We start from the raw sequence: 20,302 nt of genomic DNA on the forward strand, positions 1-20,302 counted from the left end.
TGTTTCACAATTCACGCAAACGTCAGAAATAACATTGGCCACCTTCTTGGTGGGCGATATTGCATCACCATCACCAATTCATATCACACTTTGACTCTTCCATCACTTATGTACACAGAACCAGAGTTTGTATAGAGCGGCTTGTCGATGTCGTACGGCGGACTAGGGCGGTGATAGATGAAGGATATCAGGCAGTATCGCACCGGACAGATTAGAAGTGGGCGGGACATGTCTGCAGGATAATTGAAATTCCATTTCACAACTGGCGGATAATGAAATGTAGCAGACAGAAAGCTGGGATCCTTTGGTGATCTGTTAAGGCTGGTATGCATGGCGTGTTTAACTGAAGTGAATAAATGCGGGTAAACGCATCAAAGTAGGTTATGGAAAAACACTGCACATTTTTTTTTGCAAAACTAGGGGTTTATTCGTTGTTAAAAGTTATTTAAAACGAATTAATTTATTTTCTTCTTAATTCATTCAAGGGTAGTTGACACAATGAAGAAAAAAAATAAGTATTTAAACATCTTGAAAACATTTTTTTATCGCTTCACACCATGAAAATATATTATATACTTTTATCGAATCGAGGGTTATTTCACCATCATCTTGATGACTTATCCATAGGATTATGTTTATTTAATAAATGGATACCAAAAATACACACAAAAGGTATAAAATTCGACTAAGATATCCAACATATAGCAACTATTAATAGATTCAAGTACCGAATAGTAAACTCGGAATTTAGAAAAAATTAAATAGTAAATCGAAAATATACGTAATCCCATAGAAAAGCTATCATGAAGATGGTGAAATATCTCCTAAATTATATTGAATATACCATATATTATGATGATCAGAAGCGATATCAAAATATTTTAAAGATGTTTGAATACTTATTTTATTAGTTTTTTCGTCATTGTGTCAATATTATGCTCGAATTTCTATAAGTCAGATCCCATGTATAAAACAATTCACCACGTAACATTTATCAATCACCTTAAAAAATATTACCGACAATAGACCAGTTTTTATAGGCAGCTCTTTGCCGGGTAAAGCGACTTATAAAAAGCTTTTTAGATGGCATGTAAAAGGGTTTTTTAAATAGAATTTCTTCAGCCGAATCATATTGCGAAGTAAATAATGATGTTCACTGCCGTGAATTTATTATAATTACGTTATAATGTTACAGATAAAATAAAATTATATAACCCATGTAATTAATAATCTGATCAATATGCATGAAAACACGATCGGTTCACCCGATGTATGTCCATGATTATTCTAGAGATGTAAAACATTAATCGATCTGTTTTAATTGAGTGATATTCTGTGCCTGAATACTAAGCGTTATTTGCCACAGACCTACATACGGAGATATTCAAATAACTAAGTAAATAAATTCGGACGGAATATTTAGACAACCTTCTGTAAATGATATAATGTATCAATTCGTGCACGTGTGATAGATCTTAATTTAAGAACACGATGAGGAGATAATTATGACATATTTATTGTGTAGGTTCTATAGAATGTAGATCCTCTTAATAATACACTGACTACGTAAGAAAATTGGTACGAGTAATTGATACTACAGCAATTTTAATTGATCTTGGAATCGTGCATAAAAGTAAACTTACATTATTTCGTGTTCATATCAAGGAGATATAAAATATGTCAGTAGGCTTTAAACGGTCAGAGTTGCTCGGGATGTCCGTATTTTGAGAATTCTGTATTTCTCCTTGGTCTGGATTGTGGCTTTGATATCTGGAATCCTCATGCGGTGCGGTACTCCCAATTGTTGGAGAGGGTTCGGAAAAGTTTCTGAGATGAGAGAGTGCGGCTACCACTTGTTCAGACTGCTCCGAGGCTATATCGAGAAACCAGCTATTTTAGATCGTGTGAGTCTGTATGTTCCTGATGACCATCTAAGACAGCGTCATCATAGATTATTCTGTCTTCTCGCCTCTCTCGACCAACCATCCAATTGCCAATGGTTCTGACGATGGGGAGGAGCATATTGCTCTTGATACAAATCTATTCCGATATGGATATATTTTACGTAAGAGAGGAGATACTCAAAAGGAAAATCTTATTGCCTCTTGAAAGAATCTCTCCTCATTGACTACTCGGTCTTTACCACTGCATAATTATAAAATATGTTCTGCTTATCTTAAAATATTGTAAATTTCTTTTGCAATTTTTTTTTATGTTTTATGCACAGCCGGGCTTTTACATGCATTTTAAAACTGGACTGTCAATTAAGTTTTTAATAACCCAATCAGGTCTGAAATAATTCTCCCGTCGACAGTGTTATTAGATGCAATTGATTCATCAAACTAACATAATTAATGTAATAAATAGGAATTCTGAGCTTAAAATTTACGTACCTAAGAAATGTGTGCTGAACTCTTTATATATTATTAGAGTGAAATTTATGTAAAGGGACCAAATAGGTGAATTATATTCGACTTGACTTTTGACTGAAATATAGAGGGTTCATATTATTATAGGGTTATACATCTTATAAAAGTACGCACTAAATAAATAGCATGTTATGTACAAGAAATTCAATAAAATTGTTATTATTAATTTGAAGAATCACCAAGAAATCATATTAGGCGTAAAGAGAGGACCATGAATCTTGTAGAACTTTAAGAAATTCCTAAGAAAGATAATATTATTCTAAAATTTTATTACTGAAGTAATGCTTGTGTAATAAATACTAATGTAATGTAAAATCAATGAAAAACTAGACTTGTTAAATCATGGCGTTCGGTTGGTTAAAACGTTGAACGGGCGTTTAAGAATCTACCTAGTATTGGAATTAAATTTATTTTGTATATTAACAGCAGGCTACATACAGGTAAATTGCATATTTAATCAAATAAATCAACCCGTTTTGACATATCTGCAAATAGAAATGTATTCCTCTATATACGATATTTCGCCACTCTATTATTATAAATAATAATATCACAAGTATTGCGATACAGCAGCTATTTAAATGAAAACTAAAACAAGCTCTGTATTTTAACTGAAGATTTATAATAACAGTGATCTGTTTTGTTTGACCTTAAACTGTCGTATGAAACCGGTATTTCAGACACACATTGGCGAATATTGAATGATAAATAAACGTATAAACAATAAAATAAAAATAATATTTTTTTATTCTGGGTGTAGGGAGTTTAGTTCGATCCCACACTTACCATAAATATGTTCAACGGGTGAAAAATATAACAAATAAATCTAAAGATCTAAAGACTTATTTTTTGCTTATATTTTTGCAGACAGGATACACAACATAATCCTGCCACCCGGGTTCTTACGAGGGCTGCAAAACCAGGAACTTATCCCTGAGCTTGATGGGATAGATAGAGATACAGCAATGCAGCTGATGCAGCATCACCAATGTATATGTAATTAATAAAGATGAAAAAATAAAATAAATGTTTGTGACTGTTATATGGGATAAGTTGACCACGCCCATAAATAAGAATGTACTATATCACCCGTGTGTAACAAGCTTAACTCAATGTAACAAATATTTTGAATAGGGGTTGCATGATCAAAAAAAATCAAAACGAAAATTAGATCGTTCTACCTCCGTGAAACAGGAAAACAAATAATATTGAGGATAAATACCTAGATCTGTGAAAACCAAATAATATCATAAACAAATAATATTGTGAAAATTTAACCATTGAAACCATTGTTAAAAATAAAATAATTACTATCGTACATTATGATCATAAGCAATATAATAATTAGTAAGTATTTTTATATAAGATATATACTTTTAAGTAAATATATAATATTATGTATTACGCATCAAGATATCTAGTTGAGATTTAAATATATTATAATATTATAAGCAAATAAATAGGAAAAGTGAGAGATTTCTTACAGTCAAACTGATTGATCAGTGTTGTAGGATTTAAGTAAGATAAAATATTGTACAAATAATAAAAAAATTAAAAAAATAGTTAAAAATATGTTATTATGGACACAGTAAAATAAATTTAACTTTAAACTAAATCTAACATTATTTTATTGCATCATTTCAGTTCAAACGTGCTATAATAAATAACGTAGGTCTTATTTGGGTCCAGAAACTTCTACGACCTATCGTTTTTTTCCAAGGGTCGTTTTGCTTAATTCAATTTGTTTAGTAAGAGCGTAATGGTTCCCCAGAATAATTAATGTCCGTGTTATTTGTGCCTTTTTGTTGGGTTGTAATTGAAGTGGCTGAAACTAGGCATACTTGGTCATAATTCCAACAATTTGAAAAGTGCCCACATGTTGTAATAAATTACATCTCAACACGTTGCGCAACACGCCTCGAGAGCGTCTTGTCACGTCGCAATTTCCCAGAAACATTCTGCTAACAACTTTTAGAGGAAAATTGTATCAGAAAGTTCACTGAATTCACAACTGAGTTGTCACAAAAATCTTAATTGTTCTATTACAGTGATTCTCAAAATGTAAGCGAAAGTTTTTAAAAACGGAATGTTAAGGGTTAATGACGAATGACGGTTCCACTACGTCTCACACTCTGCATCAAATAACAACAAATTTACTCGAATATGAATAAACACGGTACAATTGCATAAAGCTGCTAGAGATTGAAAATAAGGAAAACTGAAAAACATACAAATCAATTCGTTATCATTTTTGCACGTTGCTCGCTCTAAAAAGAATAACAGAATATACATATTTTGTTAAAATTACTGGGCACACAATTTGCTCCATTTATCCAATTGTTTGGTTAGGTTAAAGATAGGGTACGCTGGTAAATTTAATATCTATAAAAGGGTACGAGCTTGTTGTAAGTTTGGGAAGCACCGTGAAAGAATGTTTTTCGACAGAGTGGGCGGGTAATGTTTGTGCCAATTAAATTAATTGTAGCATTTCATTTCAGCGGGCAATTAAACAATTTTACTGAGGAAGTTAATATTTTATTCATATTGCAAAGAGCTTTAATAAAACACACCTTCTTTGTAATAATGAATCACGAATGTTGCACGACTTTTTAATGTTAGCTATGCATGTTATTATTTTTGTAATGAAAATTAAGGGAAATTTGAAAAAATTTATAGTATTCCTGTAATTTTTTTTGTGAATACCGCACAAAAATTCCAACTGCTATCTCTTGGGACTATGGGATGCACGATAGGGGTATATTGTGTGGCTGAAGAGAGTGGGGAAGGGAAGGAAATGGGGTAGGGGATGGTTGAAAAAACCTGGATATTCAGATCTGGTCCCCAAACCCAGCTGAAGCTATTTGAAATTAACGTTTCGAATCTTAAGAGTGATCTTTCACCGAAGTATCTCACCTCACCTCATCTTCTTCCCATAAGAGACCTAGCCTATCCTCGTATAGTTTCTGGCGTTGATTCTACCAACTATTCATAGAATTACACCAGAATATCATCTGTCTACCTGTATATAATTGAAAAGAATCACCGTTTAAACAATGACAGAGTTGGTTGAACGAACAAACGAGTTGTAATTTCCTTCGCAAACTACTCTAAATTGTATTTTTCTAATATACGTGGTTGCACGAGATGATGATGGAGAATAGTCTGGAGGTGGGGGGGAGGGGAGAACGGGCAAGAGCACCATTCTAATCCTTTGTTCCTTCCCCATGATGTAGTGATGCACTTGAGCACTTGGGCTCTTATAAATGACGCTTGTCCTTTCGCCCGCTAATGGGGGATATTAACATTTATTAATGGGATTATTACGAGCTAGGGCTTGAGATGAAAGAATTACAGAGGACGCGATAATAAGCTTTTACAACAAGTGAATTTTTTTCAAAGGAAAGTTTATCGTTATTCTAAAAACCTGGCAATATTGAAGTTCCCCATACTCCCATTGTTATATTGGAACGACCAAAAGAGGAATGCGATTCTTATTTTAAACACTTTGGCAACGAAGTCAGGAAATCGCTTTTTAAGACATACTGTACTGTCCTGTACACATCTGAGCTGTGTACCCAATACCCAGCAGCGAAATGGAACAATCTGAGGAAGGTGGAATAAGTGGTGGAAGGCTTATGCAAGGAAGGAATATGCAAATTAACTGATTTGGGTTAGTGTGTTATATATATATATCACTGTCATAACACTATTATTTGGCGGGTTGGAAATAAGCCGACATAGCTCAGTGGTTCAGAGCACCTGACCGGACATCAGAAGGTTCGGGTTCGTTTCCCGTTAGCGGCATTTATTTTTACTAGGGAGATATTTTCAATTTTTATTGATACTTCAGTCGACTAATTATTACTTATAATTATTTACTATCATAACCATGAAGAAATTATGTGGGTGTCTTGCATAAGTCTACCTGGGCTACGGATTTTTTAATAGTAACAAGGTGCTAACCCTATACAAATCTCAATTACGCCTAACAAATGAATTTGGGAGCCACCACTGGACTGGAGCCCAAAAATACTTCATTCTGTGCAAAGGAGGGTAATTCGTCTGAATGACAATCCATTTTTAAGGACTGATTGCTGCCTCCAATGCACACATACAATAAAGGCATCCTGAGTCTGTTCTACAGCTATTTTGACGGAGCCTGCTTTAAGGGGGGGGGTAGGGTTTAAAAAAAAATTTTTTTGCATTTTATTTTTATTTATTTTTTAAATAAATGCTTATTATGTTAAGAATATTGTGTTCAAATTTCAAGTTGATTGGAGCAAAATTGACGAAGTTACAAGTATTTTTATACCTGTCGGATTTTAATCCCTACCCGACCATACGTACAAGCCGAGCAGAGCAGGAAGCTGAGAGACAAACTAAAGAAGGCAGGATTCGTCGTAGACAGGAGCAAAAAGGTGCTTTAGACATCATGGATGATAGCAACATCCTTTATGGACCTGGAATTGATGATTCAGTGTGAGGTAAGCCGATAAAATTTGCTTATAAACGTTTAATACCCGATTTTTTAGTGTTCAAAACTTTATAGCGTTTTTCCCACAACTCACGTTTTCAAAGTCGGTGCCCGTCATAACTTCAAAACTACTGCACCGATCCTTTTGAAATTTTGATAACTATTTCTGTACATAATTTACAAGGTAACGCTGGAGAGTTTTTTCAAATTTGTTAATAATTATTATTTTACAATAACAAATCAGCCGATGTTTTTCCCTTCAAAGTGTTCCAAAAAAGTGAAAAATTAAAATTTCGTAAAACCCTCTCAGCGTTACCTGGGAAAAACTATTATCTAACGAATGAACTTTGATTTTTTGATTTCAGATGACCCAGCACTGAGTTATGAGGGGCACCGCCATTCTACTTTTTTTTGAGACACGTCCGAATAATTGCTGCTATTGCCGTGTTTTTTAATATTTCTCCGTGAAAATTTTATAAAACATTTTAAAAATGTCATACTTTACTGTCATATTAGATTTAATAAAGAAATTTAAATTGTTTTGTCACAAAAAAATCACAAAAAATGCCTTTTTTCGCACGAATTAACCCTAGCCCCCCCCTTAAGGAACTAGCTGCATTGAACCACTATGACCGGTTTTAGTGTACGAGCTAGTGACATCTGTTTTTCCTCCTTCATATAATCCGAAATCTTCAAGAACTGCTTTAATAAATCTCAACGCTGCCCAAACCAGTGGTGATATAGTTCCCCTGAATTTACACTGTAAAGATACGGGGGAAAAGAAATAGCATTAACTCTCGAATGGTGAGCTCTGGCGTCATGACTGTAAAAGTCGTGAAATAACTTTCGAAAATGAAGCAAGACACCATCCTTCAGAAATAAACATTTATATTAAATTCTAAAAATTTTTGACGATTTACGATTTCATAGAGAGGAATCTTCCACAGTTAACTGCATCCAAGGCTTGTTCAGGAGACGAGAGGCCACAACGTAAAGCGAGAAACCCAGCAATTAAAATGGCAACTTGCAAAAAGCTCCATACACTCGGGCACTTTTAATACTGCCCTTTATGGCGGCTGAATTATTGTGCTCACATCGCCGCAAATTTAGTGAGAGATTTGCCTCCGTCGGTCTTTCTGCAACCGTTTGCAACCGGTGCACTGCCCCGCTGTGGTTGCATTTCTCTCAACTGCTGGGTACTGACGTTGAAAATAAAACCTACTCAAAACAAACTTCATTTCCATGAGGTAATTTTGCAAAATTTTACCCCCAAGTGCGCTTTACATTATAACCAAAGCGGGCACACTGAAGTATTTTTACAGTCCGGTTTCGTCCTTGAATTGATTTGAATAGAATCTTTCGACAGTTAAATAGTAATCATAGCTCAATAGTTCGCAATGTAAAACACGTTGAAAGATTAAAATATTTGACTTAGAAACTCAGACAGAATTTTTTTGTGAAAATTTAATGACGCCAGAACTCACGAAATTTTAGAGTAAGAATACAGTTTCGAAAACTAGTATTACTAGTATTTAGTTAAGCCCACATATACCTAATTTCTATAGATTTCTAACAAGTTTCTGGTTAATGCTTTAAGTTTTTTAATTTCCAAAGAAAATATATGTTATTTTTTAAGATACTATACATTTGATGTGCCGAAACGTTGAAGCTCCGAAAATTATTTAAAACACGTTTTGTTCTGTCATTTAATATGTTATAGGTAAGAAAAAATTCACAGTGTATCTTTAAATGCAACTAAAGCATTTGTCGAGAGATTTTTGCTCTATTTCAAACGAGTCGTGTTTTATTAAATATTTTCACATAATAATTATCGTTTTTTTTTAATATAAGCGCGCTCCCTCTAACATTCTACATTTACATATCCCCCTTTCAAAAAATATTTGAAGGTTTACTAAGGGGCCTTAAGAAGGTAATATTTAAATATATTAAATAACGTGTTTGAAAAGCGATAATTAATTTTAACTGTGTTCAAAAGTAGTTAAATACTTAGTTAAATTTAATTGAATAAAGTTGCTTTTATAAAATAATGTTATTAATCAACAATTGTTCAACTAATCAAAGATTGGCTTAATTAATAAATCTAATTTCACTCATTTAATTTTTGATTTGTAAGACCACGTATTTCAATTGAAAAGTACCTACAACAAATGAAGTTCAGTTTGTTAAAATTGTTAAATTCAACACGAAATTTAAATCGGAATTAGATGAAAAGGAAAAACTCCACGAATTTCGAAATTATAAATTGAAGAAATTTTTTCACAGCTTTTACAAAGTGAATCAGAACAATTTTGTCATGCTTTCAGCTATTACAATAAATAATTTCTCATGCAAACTTTACTGTATGCAAAGCTAAAATTAAATTTAACCGTTGTTTCACTCGCGGACCTTCGGTTCATTAAAGCAATAAAGCGAAATACGAAACAATCCCGCATGCACCTTTCAGCAGAGTAAACCAACATGCAGCCAGGATGCGAACAACTCAAATTATGCAGATCAGGAAAGCAGACAATTATTCAACACAATGTGAATATTTCAGAGTTGGCTAAGTTTCCCACTAGTTGGTGGCATGCAAGTTTTAGCTAAATAATTAACAGAGTGCATCTTCAAAGAAAATTCACCACCGCTGAAGCTCATGTTTCGGGTAACGCATAAGCTTCTTTCGGGGAATATTAATTGTTTAAGTCCAAAATTGAATTACTGCCCAGTGAACGATTAGGACGAACAATTCTCGCATGGTTGGACCATTAAAGCAATCTTCAAATTGTTTACCGCAGGTGAACGGGTAATACTTAGCCAACGAGAAAAAATCAGCATCGTTCCATAAATCTTGTAAACGGGCTCTGTATGCCTGATTCACTTTAAAATTACCTGATTTTATAAAAATTAAAAATATGAACTCTAAGGTAAGTATAATGGTTGTAGGAATAGTTCAATATAATTTGGTACTTATTTTCTACTGGCACGTTTCAACCAATTTATTAAGTAATCATCAACACATTGAAAAGAGTTTACGATGTTTTCCGTTGAAGGAAAATAAGTTAATATATTTTCGCGTCAAGATTTTGTAATACATGCATAATTTATAAATGAAAATATAGTGTACAGTGGTAATAATAATAATTATTAGTATAAAAAGAGGAAAAACAGAAGTACAGGACTATTATTTATGCGGTTTCATGATGACAAAAATAAAGGATTTAATTGATATTAGAACCTACATAGTTCGTATCTATATGAAAAAAATCACAATTTTTCCTGGAACTACGCTATAAATATATTTGGGGAGAGGGGTATACCATAGTTTAACGAAACATGGTACCAGTCAATCTTTGACAATCCAGTACTAGTCAATGAACCATCTTTGGTTGTAATAAACTGAAATCGGTAACAGTAAAAAAAAATGTTTTAATAAATCATTGTAATGGAATTACACCAAAAAAACCAGAAAACTTTTATCGAATATTTTTAATGTATAATCATTGATTTGTAAGGCATTAGAAAATAACTCGCTAAAATTTTTATTGTTTTGTGACTAGAATCTGAAAACCAGAATCGTCAGCTGTCCGAGGAACTGCTCGAACTGCTAAGCCATTCGAGCCATGTTCTTAAAATGTATTTAAGGGTATCCACCTTTATTTGGATGCCTCCAAATAAAGGCAGACGCCTTAAGTATTTAATAAACCCAAAATAAACCGAACAAAGACTGCTGCTTATGGTGTAAAAATATAGCTCACTTTTCGAATAAAAATAATTCATTCGAATTGCTCTTCTAATGGGCAAACAGAAGCAAATAAAATCTCCCGTCCCAATCCTCCCGTTAGGAAAACCCCTTCTGGAATATGATAAACTACGGCTTTGCAAGGAAATTCCTTAGTCTTAATGGTTCCAGTCTCCCAGTTGTAGCCGTGGATTTCTTTATTCATCCCGAAGAGCTAACGAAAACAATCATTGTTCCGCAATAAAAACGGCAACTCGACAAATATTTAAATTCATAGCCGTTCTTAGTTGGATTTTTTTGAACATTGAATAAAGTACCGCTACTGGTTTTTGTTTGGAGTTCAGATTTGTTTTAGATATAATAATATTGGTGTGTCATGGATTATGTCATTAGCAAATAATATACGTATACGAATAAGAGAAGCGGCGTTTTAAAGAGGAAATGTTATCGTGAAGTAAATTATTTCCTTTATCGGAACAAAATACAAAAAGTTTGTCCCGATTTTAATAATTGCCTGCGAATGTAAACATTTCAGCTTTACGAATAATCACTTTGAATATCTCCGTAGTCAAGCGGTTAATATCGTAGACAACGAATGCAGAAGTCACGAGTTTGAATCCCAACGTGCGTAGATAAATTTCAAATAATTACTATAGATATTAGTTGTAGATACTTTCACAATCGCCACGTTGAAAGAATGAAGAATGGCAACGTTGCTTGAAATATTTTTAACTTTTTCTGAAACTTTCTCTGCCTCGTTTCTTTCCGCTCCCTTCTGTCTCTCAACATACCCCAATTGGGGATGCAGTAGTCCTACTGGCTCCAAAAGATTGGGAACAGGTGGGAATTTCGTGCGGAAGGTATTCATGTATAAAAAATGGAACAACTTATAATATTCAAGTATTCCTCTTTGGTTTGAAATTGTTATTTAACAAATAGTACCAACATATTTGTTGCATAATTGTGTAATTGTAAGCTCTTCATTGTATAATTTATGGAATAAGTTACGTCTCCAACAACGAGACGTAACATTAGCACTGATGATTGATAATTAAAACTTTATCGTGTTGTAGTTTGTAGTAAGTACCTACCCCGGTTGTGAGCTCACAGAACTTTGTGTGAGATGTTAGCCCAGAAAACCACAATCCATACCTATCCTAATTCGAGCTCCGTGAAATACAACTTTACTACATATGTATTAGTTATATGGCATGGTTTTATATGTTTTTTACTTTGTTCCACCCCATTAACTGAGATATTTTTTACATGATAAGTTATAGTAAATTAGTAAAAATAATAAATTTCACCAAAGCCGTACAAAAATTTATTATTGATAGGTAATTAATTAATTCTTCTTCTTTTTAAATTTTCCTACCCTATGTCCGGGTTAAATCTTCCCCACAGGAAAAAACTAAGCCCTTCCACACACTTTTCCACAGATTATCATCTAGTCAATCCACATTATGCAAGTGCATTATATAAGCATAATAAATACAAAATAATACAAGAACAACACGTCAAATCACCAGAGATGAAATTGGAAAATAATTCACCGACTCCAGATATTTTCATATCAGAGGGTTCGGCACGGTAGAACTTCTAATTGGGGACCTATAAATCCTACTGATCCATCAATTTAAATATTTAAAAAAATCTTTCGTAATCCTACATGTATTTAAAATGACTGATTTTTGCATTGTTATGTATAAATTCTTTGACAGATTTAATACGCCTAAATTTTGAATGAGAGAGCTAGGTATAATGCCAGTAGCCGACATAACAAATGGTAATATTTTTATACTCTTTTATACTGAGAATTGATTAATTGCGAATTCAGTTTGATGAGTTATTTTAATTTAAAAAATATTAACAACTTTGTATACACCAATATTTAATCAAAAATGATCGACATAATAAAATAATTAGATATAGAGATAAACGTATAATTTATTTAATTATCACGAGTTTATTCTAGCGAAGACACCATTTAATTTGGAACATATATGTCCATCCTTTTTGATTAAATAGTGGTGTATATAAGGTTATTTATTTTAAAATAACTAATCATTTTTTTTAATCTTTCAATTTGTACACGCTGGACTAACAATTTGTTTTATATTAACCTCCACACAGTCGGCCCTGAGAAAAATAATTACTCTCAGGGCCTACGTAATATCTGGGGATGCTGTGTGGAGGGTCTTTTTAGGGAGAGGAAGTTCTGGTAAGAAAAAAGTGGGTATGAATATGAGGGGTGGGTATGAATCAATGGATCAATGTGTCCGGAGTGACGGACGTGTGAATCTATCTCTCCACCTCCATCGGCATACATATCTGGATCAATTCAAATATTTTCAGCTGGCAAAGTCGTTTCCATCATGAGCTGCGTTGCTTTAAAATATAAATTTTACTGGCCAAAAATAAGACAAATTGAAGAATTTTTCCAGAAGAATTAAAGCTTTTGGAAAAAAGCATGGTTTAAAAGTCCGGGTGATGCCGAAAGTGAAGCTTATGAATTAAAAGAAAGCAACAATGAATACCCCTTGAATAAAACAGATCCCCCAATCATTTTTTATTACTCACAAAACTAATAGTGAATAATTTAAGCAAGTACCAATTATTTAATTATTATGTAATAAATTACAAATCCGCGTAGGCAAATAGTTTTAAAGAGGATACTTCGAATGTATTTGTGCATACCGATAATATCTAAAAGTTTTCCAATAGTTTTGAACACACTCCCGCAGTTCCTTCTAATCCCACAAATAACCTAAGATGCTGGATTCTTAGCGACGTATCAATTATTACACAATTATTATATTAAAATACATAATTAAAAAATATATATTTTCAACTCGCATCATGTGCTATTCAAGTACTTTTAGAAGAAAACCGTTTAACAGGTTCGCTGCCACCCCGCACCGGTGCGGTGTGAGGAGTACATACGCGGGGTTGACCACGCACCGGTGCGGTCTTACGTCTTAGTAGATTCATAGGCTCAGTTTGGCGCCGGCCCGGCATCGGGCCAAGTACGTTGTGTTCGGACCGGCACGGCGGTTGAAATTTTAAATTTTATAAATATACTTGGCCTCCCAGTTGATCATAACTTTTTCAAGTGGCAGCGAACCTGTTAAATTAAATTTAGACTCGTGATATGGGTATATTTACGCTTACAATACCCACATTGATATTAAGAAATAAGATGTAACTAAAAGTATATACTTTTATTTGCACGATAAGGATTTAAAATTATTAATTATTTTATTTACTAATTTTTTTATCCATACACCACTATTTAAGCAAGGGTCTCTATAAAATGATTTACCTGTACCAATTAACAATACCACAAAAATCTTTAATTTTTAAACGAAACAATATGAGAATGAGAAAACCTCGGCTTCATTTTCAAATACTGTCTGCTTTGGGGAGCCAAAAACAGCAGCTAGATGGCAGTATGTAAATTCTTCATTATCTCAGCATAAATTTGGCCAACAGCAAGTGGTTTGACTCTGCGAACGAGGAGAGAAAGTGAACAGGGAACAATGGCCGAAGGGCACTGCACAATGATATTGTGTATTCATCTTACGTTTCCAGTGCTGAATCATAATGGTCGCGTGGATTAGGAATTGTTTTGAAATACGTTGGTGTTATAATACAATTATGAGGGTGTTATGTAACACAGGGAAAAAAATCTGAGTATTATCTGAGAGTCCAATTTTTGTGGGCTTTATTTCATTAAAAGCTAAAAGTCCAGATTGGTATCTATCCGTTCTTTCCTGAACTTGGCCAAAAGGATAGAAAACGTTGATGAGGTGGAAGATACTCTCAGTATCGCCCTGGTTTAGGACCACCATTCAGAATTAAAACGTTGCTTGAAATGCTGTAGCTGTGTATGGTGACCAGATCTGTACAGTCAGATATTTCCCCAACTTTCTCTTCTCCATCTTTTTCGTCTTCCCACTAACTTCAGCCTCACAATATCCATATCCCAATTAAGGATGTCATATTCTCACTGGCTCTAAATAACTGGGAGCAATTAGGTTTCTGGTGCAGTATGAAAAAACGATGTTGGTAACGAGTTAGATATAGTACGACAGTATTTTCATATCATATTAAATAAATTAGAATCATATCGGGGGAAGATTGTTAAGAGAGTGTTACATGGGGGCGAAATGTTGTAGGACGTACAAAAACCGAAATATAATTCTACAGCCAAGCAGTTATAGTCGTTCACCAAGCTAATATCAATCGGTAAATATCAGCCGTACGACTATGTACCGTTTCTAAAGAGATTAAGGGAAATAATGTTTCTATTTCAGAGCACCAGACGTTGAAATGTCGTTATAACGAACACAGATATTCCACAAAATAGATGAGATCTGATTTGGCTATTAACCTTGCTCCATTCTTTTCTCAATCTTATCTCACGAATTATTTATTTTTCTTATGATCATATATCCTATTGTCAGTTGGAAATGTGTGGTCATCACATATAAAAATTATGTAAAGCATACATTTGAGTTCTAAAATCCGCACGAAACCAACTAATTTAAAATGTACACTTTAGCACCACACGGAAAAAAACATACTTACGTTGAGGTGGTAAAATGAGAGATATAATATAAGTAATAGAGGTACGGAGAGGATATAATATTATATTACAGAGGAAGAGAACAGAGATAAGAATAGAGAGTGAGAAGTAGCCGCCCCCAAGAATACGCACAGTCAGTTAAGAAAGTGTAGATATTAAATAAAATTACAATTTTTTTTCATCACCATGACTACAGAGAATTTAGAATAAATAAGTAAAGAATATTCAAATGCGAGGTTATGATTGACTATTGAAAATGAAAATTGTATTACTCATATTTTCTTAACGTTTTTATTATTTTATGATTTGTAAAAAGTGCGCGCTTCTTCCACATTATATAAATGGCATCTTTTATATACACAATTCAAAGATACCAAAAAGCTTCTCGGTGGAATTATCTTGCTAAAAAACATTAAATATAAATTTTTCTTAGAATATGACGCAAAATGATCTTTCGGAAAGTAGCACTAATTTCTGAATACATTTTAGTTTTGATAATACTAGAGAATAATAATTGGATAGTTTACTTAGTAGCCTTTTTGGGAAGAGTCACCACAAGGGCGTTAAAGAGAAAAATTTCACGTTTTTCTTTAATATACCAACATTTACAGTATTTATAACCAATAATAAACATGAATTATACATAGTTAACCTAGCTTAGCGAAGTCCTGTTTTGAATAGACCACTTTGCATTTATTTCGTTTGACTGTACATTTGTTTGTGTGTTCTGTGTTTGGTCAATCATGTTAAGATGGTAGCCGTGTTTGACAGTAGATACCTTTTTATTCCACCAGACCGCAGCACGAGTTTTGCAACTATTGTGAGTCAAGCCAATCAAGTCTTAGTAATCAAAATTATGTGAATAGAATCAACTTGAACCATGGTGTTTCTTAAAAGTTACTTTTTTTTCTGAGTCATCTAGATTATTTAAAGCCCTATATCAGCGTCTACACTTTCATGACGGTCTGTAGTTGGGACGAGGCGAAACAATACATTATGTGGCTAAATGTAATATTGTTGCATGTCCGACTGAAGTTAAGTGCGTGGTTTACGCCTTTACGAGAAGCAGACGCAAAGGAGAGACATTATTACTCTACCCGTAATGAGAAACACCCATGGAGATGGTAGTACGTTTACGGCCCGAGAAAGTCATTGGGAGGATGCTGGTGTCTTGATTAAAGGACACGAGCTTAAGAAAATGTATCCTATTGAAGATGAGATAGGTGTAACGAGTTATGTTTCGTGTTGTAGTAGGTGTGATTTTATTATACTAAGGTACGAAATGATATTATGAGGGTCATCAAGAAGTGCGTAAAGCTTACTGAAAATGACCCCTTACACGCCAGCAAGAGTACTATTGTAAATTGGACAACAACGAGCCTAAACCTTTATACATTTTAGAAAGAAGGGGTTACAGATGTAATTTATTAAATTAATGATAAACATAGGAACAAATTATCCAAATAAGTAATAAAAGAAAGTATGTATTCTCCACTTATTAAAATTATCAAGAAACCGAAACCATATCATTCCTTTTAAAGTAATCTTCGTGGGCAATAACTAACTAATATTAATAACGAATGGCTATTAACTTATAGTTCTTTTTATTGAAAGTTTTTGATATTAATTGGAGTTAAAAAGTTAAATGAACTTTTGGAATCCGGTGACATTTTTTTTCAACTAAAATTAAGAATCAGTAGGTTTTGGACAGTTAGGATCGGGGTGAGAGATTGGTCAGTTACTAGGCTGAGCGGCCAGTGACGACGGATGGAATTTTAATTGTTGATTTTGACATTTTTTTTTTTCAAATTGAAAAAGTCACCGGATATCTAAATTTTCATTTACATTTTTTACTCCAATTACTGGTTAAAATAAGTCAAGTGCGTCCCTTAACACACTGTATAGCAAAAAAAAAAAACAACAAAGGCAAAGCGTGTGCGTGGGTATTTTAATAATTATATATTAAATGATTTATAAAATAACAAAACAAGACAAACTTGCCACCATTAAAGGGTCAACGTGCCTCATACAATTGATTTTTAAAGTAAATCGATTTTTAACGAAAATATTAATGAATCATTTTGTACGCCATAAAATAAAATATGGGAGAGGTAAATAAAATCATATAAATAAGTCATCTCAATGTGGCATACACAGTTTGATAATGATCTTGAATGCCGAAATATCTGTCACGACAACAAAACTAAAATACAGAAATGCAGAACTTGATAAAAAAATATTATTAAATTTGACTTACTTTAAAGTTAAAAAAAATAGATGGAGTGTTAAGAGTTAAACACAAAATTATTAATTTGGATGTGATGTAACAACATCGTATTTAAAATTCAATAACACATTATTTTTATGTTTTCGTACAAAATATAATGAATTAATGCCGCCTTTCTTATATTAGACGGTGGTGTAATGGTCAGCACGGTTACATTCAAAGAATTGTAACATTTTGTTTAAATTTATATTTTTAATTTATTCCAGTGGAAGATCACGGGTTCGCGCTAGTTACAATAAATCTAAATTGTAAGTTGTTGTAAACTCCACGAAGAAATCATTTACAAATTTTATTAATAACAGTCCCAATGTAAATATACAGTCACTATAGTAGTAGGAATCTGTACCTAGGGGTTAAGTACCTACTTACTATCGTTTATGACAATATCAATGCGCTGTTGATTTTGAACTTGATCCGCCTTGTTAATTTGATTTGACGAGACACATAACTCCTTTGAGTTGAAATCAAGAACATAAACACTATTCACATTCCGTCTCATCGAAAATTACCTGTCAAATTTACGTTAATTATCGCATAGTGCAAATGTTTCAAAAAGGTTGATTCTGTCATGCTAAAGTTATGCCGCAACGCCAAATTAACAGCGTCTTTTGCTAGAAAGAATTATACTAGGGATGTTAATACAGGAACAAAATAATTAAGGATATTCCTTTTACATTTGCTCCTATTTACGAAATAATGGTTCCTCTGAAACCAGTCGTCATTAAAATACATTTAGGTAGGTAGTATTAAAAAAACTGTACATTTTAATGTAATCATTTAAATTCTTTAATGTGAGGTAAGCATATCGATGGAGGTAAGTGATTGATTGAAAAACGCCCTTAATGGTGATTTGCCAAAACGGCAATGAATTTATTATAACCCGGTATCCCGGTTTGGCAGTAAGCCATTGATCTTGAAAATACGAATATCATATTTAACATTATGGTCATAATAGGTGAGAGTTCAAATTGGTAAGATGTTCATGACCTTAGTGACCCTACGAACAACCTTCATCTTTTCTACACCAAGGTTAGAGGTCACACTACCTGACTTATTAAGAAAAGTTTTTCAAATCAGGAGACAAGGGTATCTACGCGCATTTGTTTTTAATAAGTTCAATAGTAGAGTTTAGTGTTGTAGTCCTTGACCTATTCAAGTAACCTTCCAGGGTTTGCTGCATAGATTGCCGTGTGTTTATTAACCATGTTTTTTAAACATAAATATAACAAGAATACCTATCGCCTTTAGATTAATAAGCAGAGTTGAGTGTAGTCCTACCTGGTGATCTCCTCGAGTAGTCTGCAAGGATCAGCTGCATAGAACTTGACGGCCAAGTAAAGGGTGTGAGGACCATTGCCACGGAGTTGCCGAGACAATCTGCGACGAGGTTCTAACCATCTCTGCAAATAAAACAAACACAGTTTTAAAAACTTGTTCTAAAATAAACTGAAAATAATTTAAGAAGCCAGATCGCGTTCGCAGAGTTTTTTCTATGTGAACACATCCATTCGCAGACTTAGAAGAGCTGGGAACTTTAAGATTTCTAAATATCTATTTTACTTTCGAAAAAAGACAAAACGCCACCATTTTATTTGTTCGGAAGTTTTTGACTCTATAAAAAAATATGGTTTTCGAAAAAGGATTTTACAACTCAGGTAGTAACGTATGCTGACAGTGAATACTAATGATCAATATCGCCCAAATGCATGTATGATGTACACACGTGATTAAAAATATTGTTAATTAAATAAAAATCTCTTGAATTTGGTCGTATTGTTGTTAAAAACGGTACTGTAGGCCGTGAATTGATAGGTATCCTAAAAAACTTCAAATAAGATAACAATGTTTTGTCATGATGTTCGAACAGGTGTTCTTACTAATCCTGACGTTTTTGCATTTTGTCCTGATATAATATTAGGACCAATGTAGGTGGTGAACACGTGTTCCGATATTATTACGAATTTACCAACATTTTATGAGGAAGCGGCTTAGAGTCCCGTTTTTAAGAGGTGACTAATAAGTTGAAGAGATTTTCAATAAATCATCATTACTCATTTTTCTCCGTGTAACTGTGCAAAAAAACAAATAACGATATTCACCAACATTTGAATATATATGGCTTACATTTGCATTGGTCAAATATGTAGATACTGTTACGAGTCGACAATTGTCTGTTAGCCAGAAGTCGTGTTTTATTTCAATGTTAATAGTAAATACTATCTTCTAAAAGTTCTTCAAGCCAGGCTTTTATGTTTAACTTTGAATTCACTCGCCTTTTCCATTTTCTTAATGACTGGATCATGGATTTTGTAAAGTTTTCTGAAAGAATATTTTATAATTTTTTGTATTTCTTTGGCATTCACTATGTAACAATTTCTAGACATTTTTTGTTTTTAATGAGTTTTTATTATTCACAATGTACATTTGTTACGTATAAATTTTTTTATAAAATTAGCGACCGGTTTCGACACGTCCGTGTCATTAACTAGCTATTTTAAAAACTAAATTTTTAAGTGCAGAAATATGGGGTTTTATTTAGTTTGGTTCTTTGATGGGAGGGATTTGAGGGAGGGGGAGGGGGTTGAGAAGGAAACGGAGGGAGGAGTCAACATAACGGGGAACATTGTCAATAGAGGTGATTTTTCTCCAGGAGAATTTCAATAATGAAATTAACATTATAAAACAAATAGCTCTAAACAACGGATATAAACCTGACATAATTAATCGTTTAGTTAATAAGAAACAAACCAAAATATTTTCTAAAAAGTACATTTATAGTGGAGAT

General features: G+C 33.3%; 1 protein-coding gene across 3 annotated transcripts in view; it reads right to left on the reverse strand.

Moving 5' to 3' along the window:
- The window catches only part of LOC149425165 (uncharacterized), a 753,180-nt gene that overhangs the window by 226,050 nt on the left and 506,828 nt on the right, over positions 1–20,302 (reverse strand). For all 3 annotated transcript variants that reach the window (XM_089649680.1, XM_089649672.1, XM_089649663.1), the window contains exon 4: positions 18,796–18,917. In XM_089649680.1, the coding sequence (XP_089505806.1) occupies positions 18,796–18,917 (122 nt within the window). The remainder of the gene's footprint in view (positions 1–18,795; positions 18,918–20,302) is intronic.

This window comes from Hesperophylax consimilis, chromosome 3 (assembly GCF_061612785.1).
Source record: "Hesperophylax consimilis isolate HC1 chromosome 3, BYU_Hcon_1.0, whole genome shotgun sequence".
Taxonomy (NCBI): domain Eukaryota; kingdom Metazoa; phylum Arthropoda; class Insecta; order Trichoptera; family Limnephilidae; genus Hesperophylax; species Hesperophylax consimilis.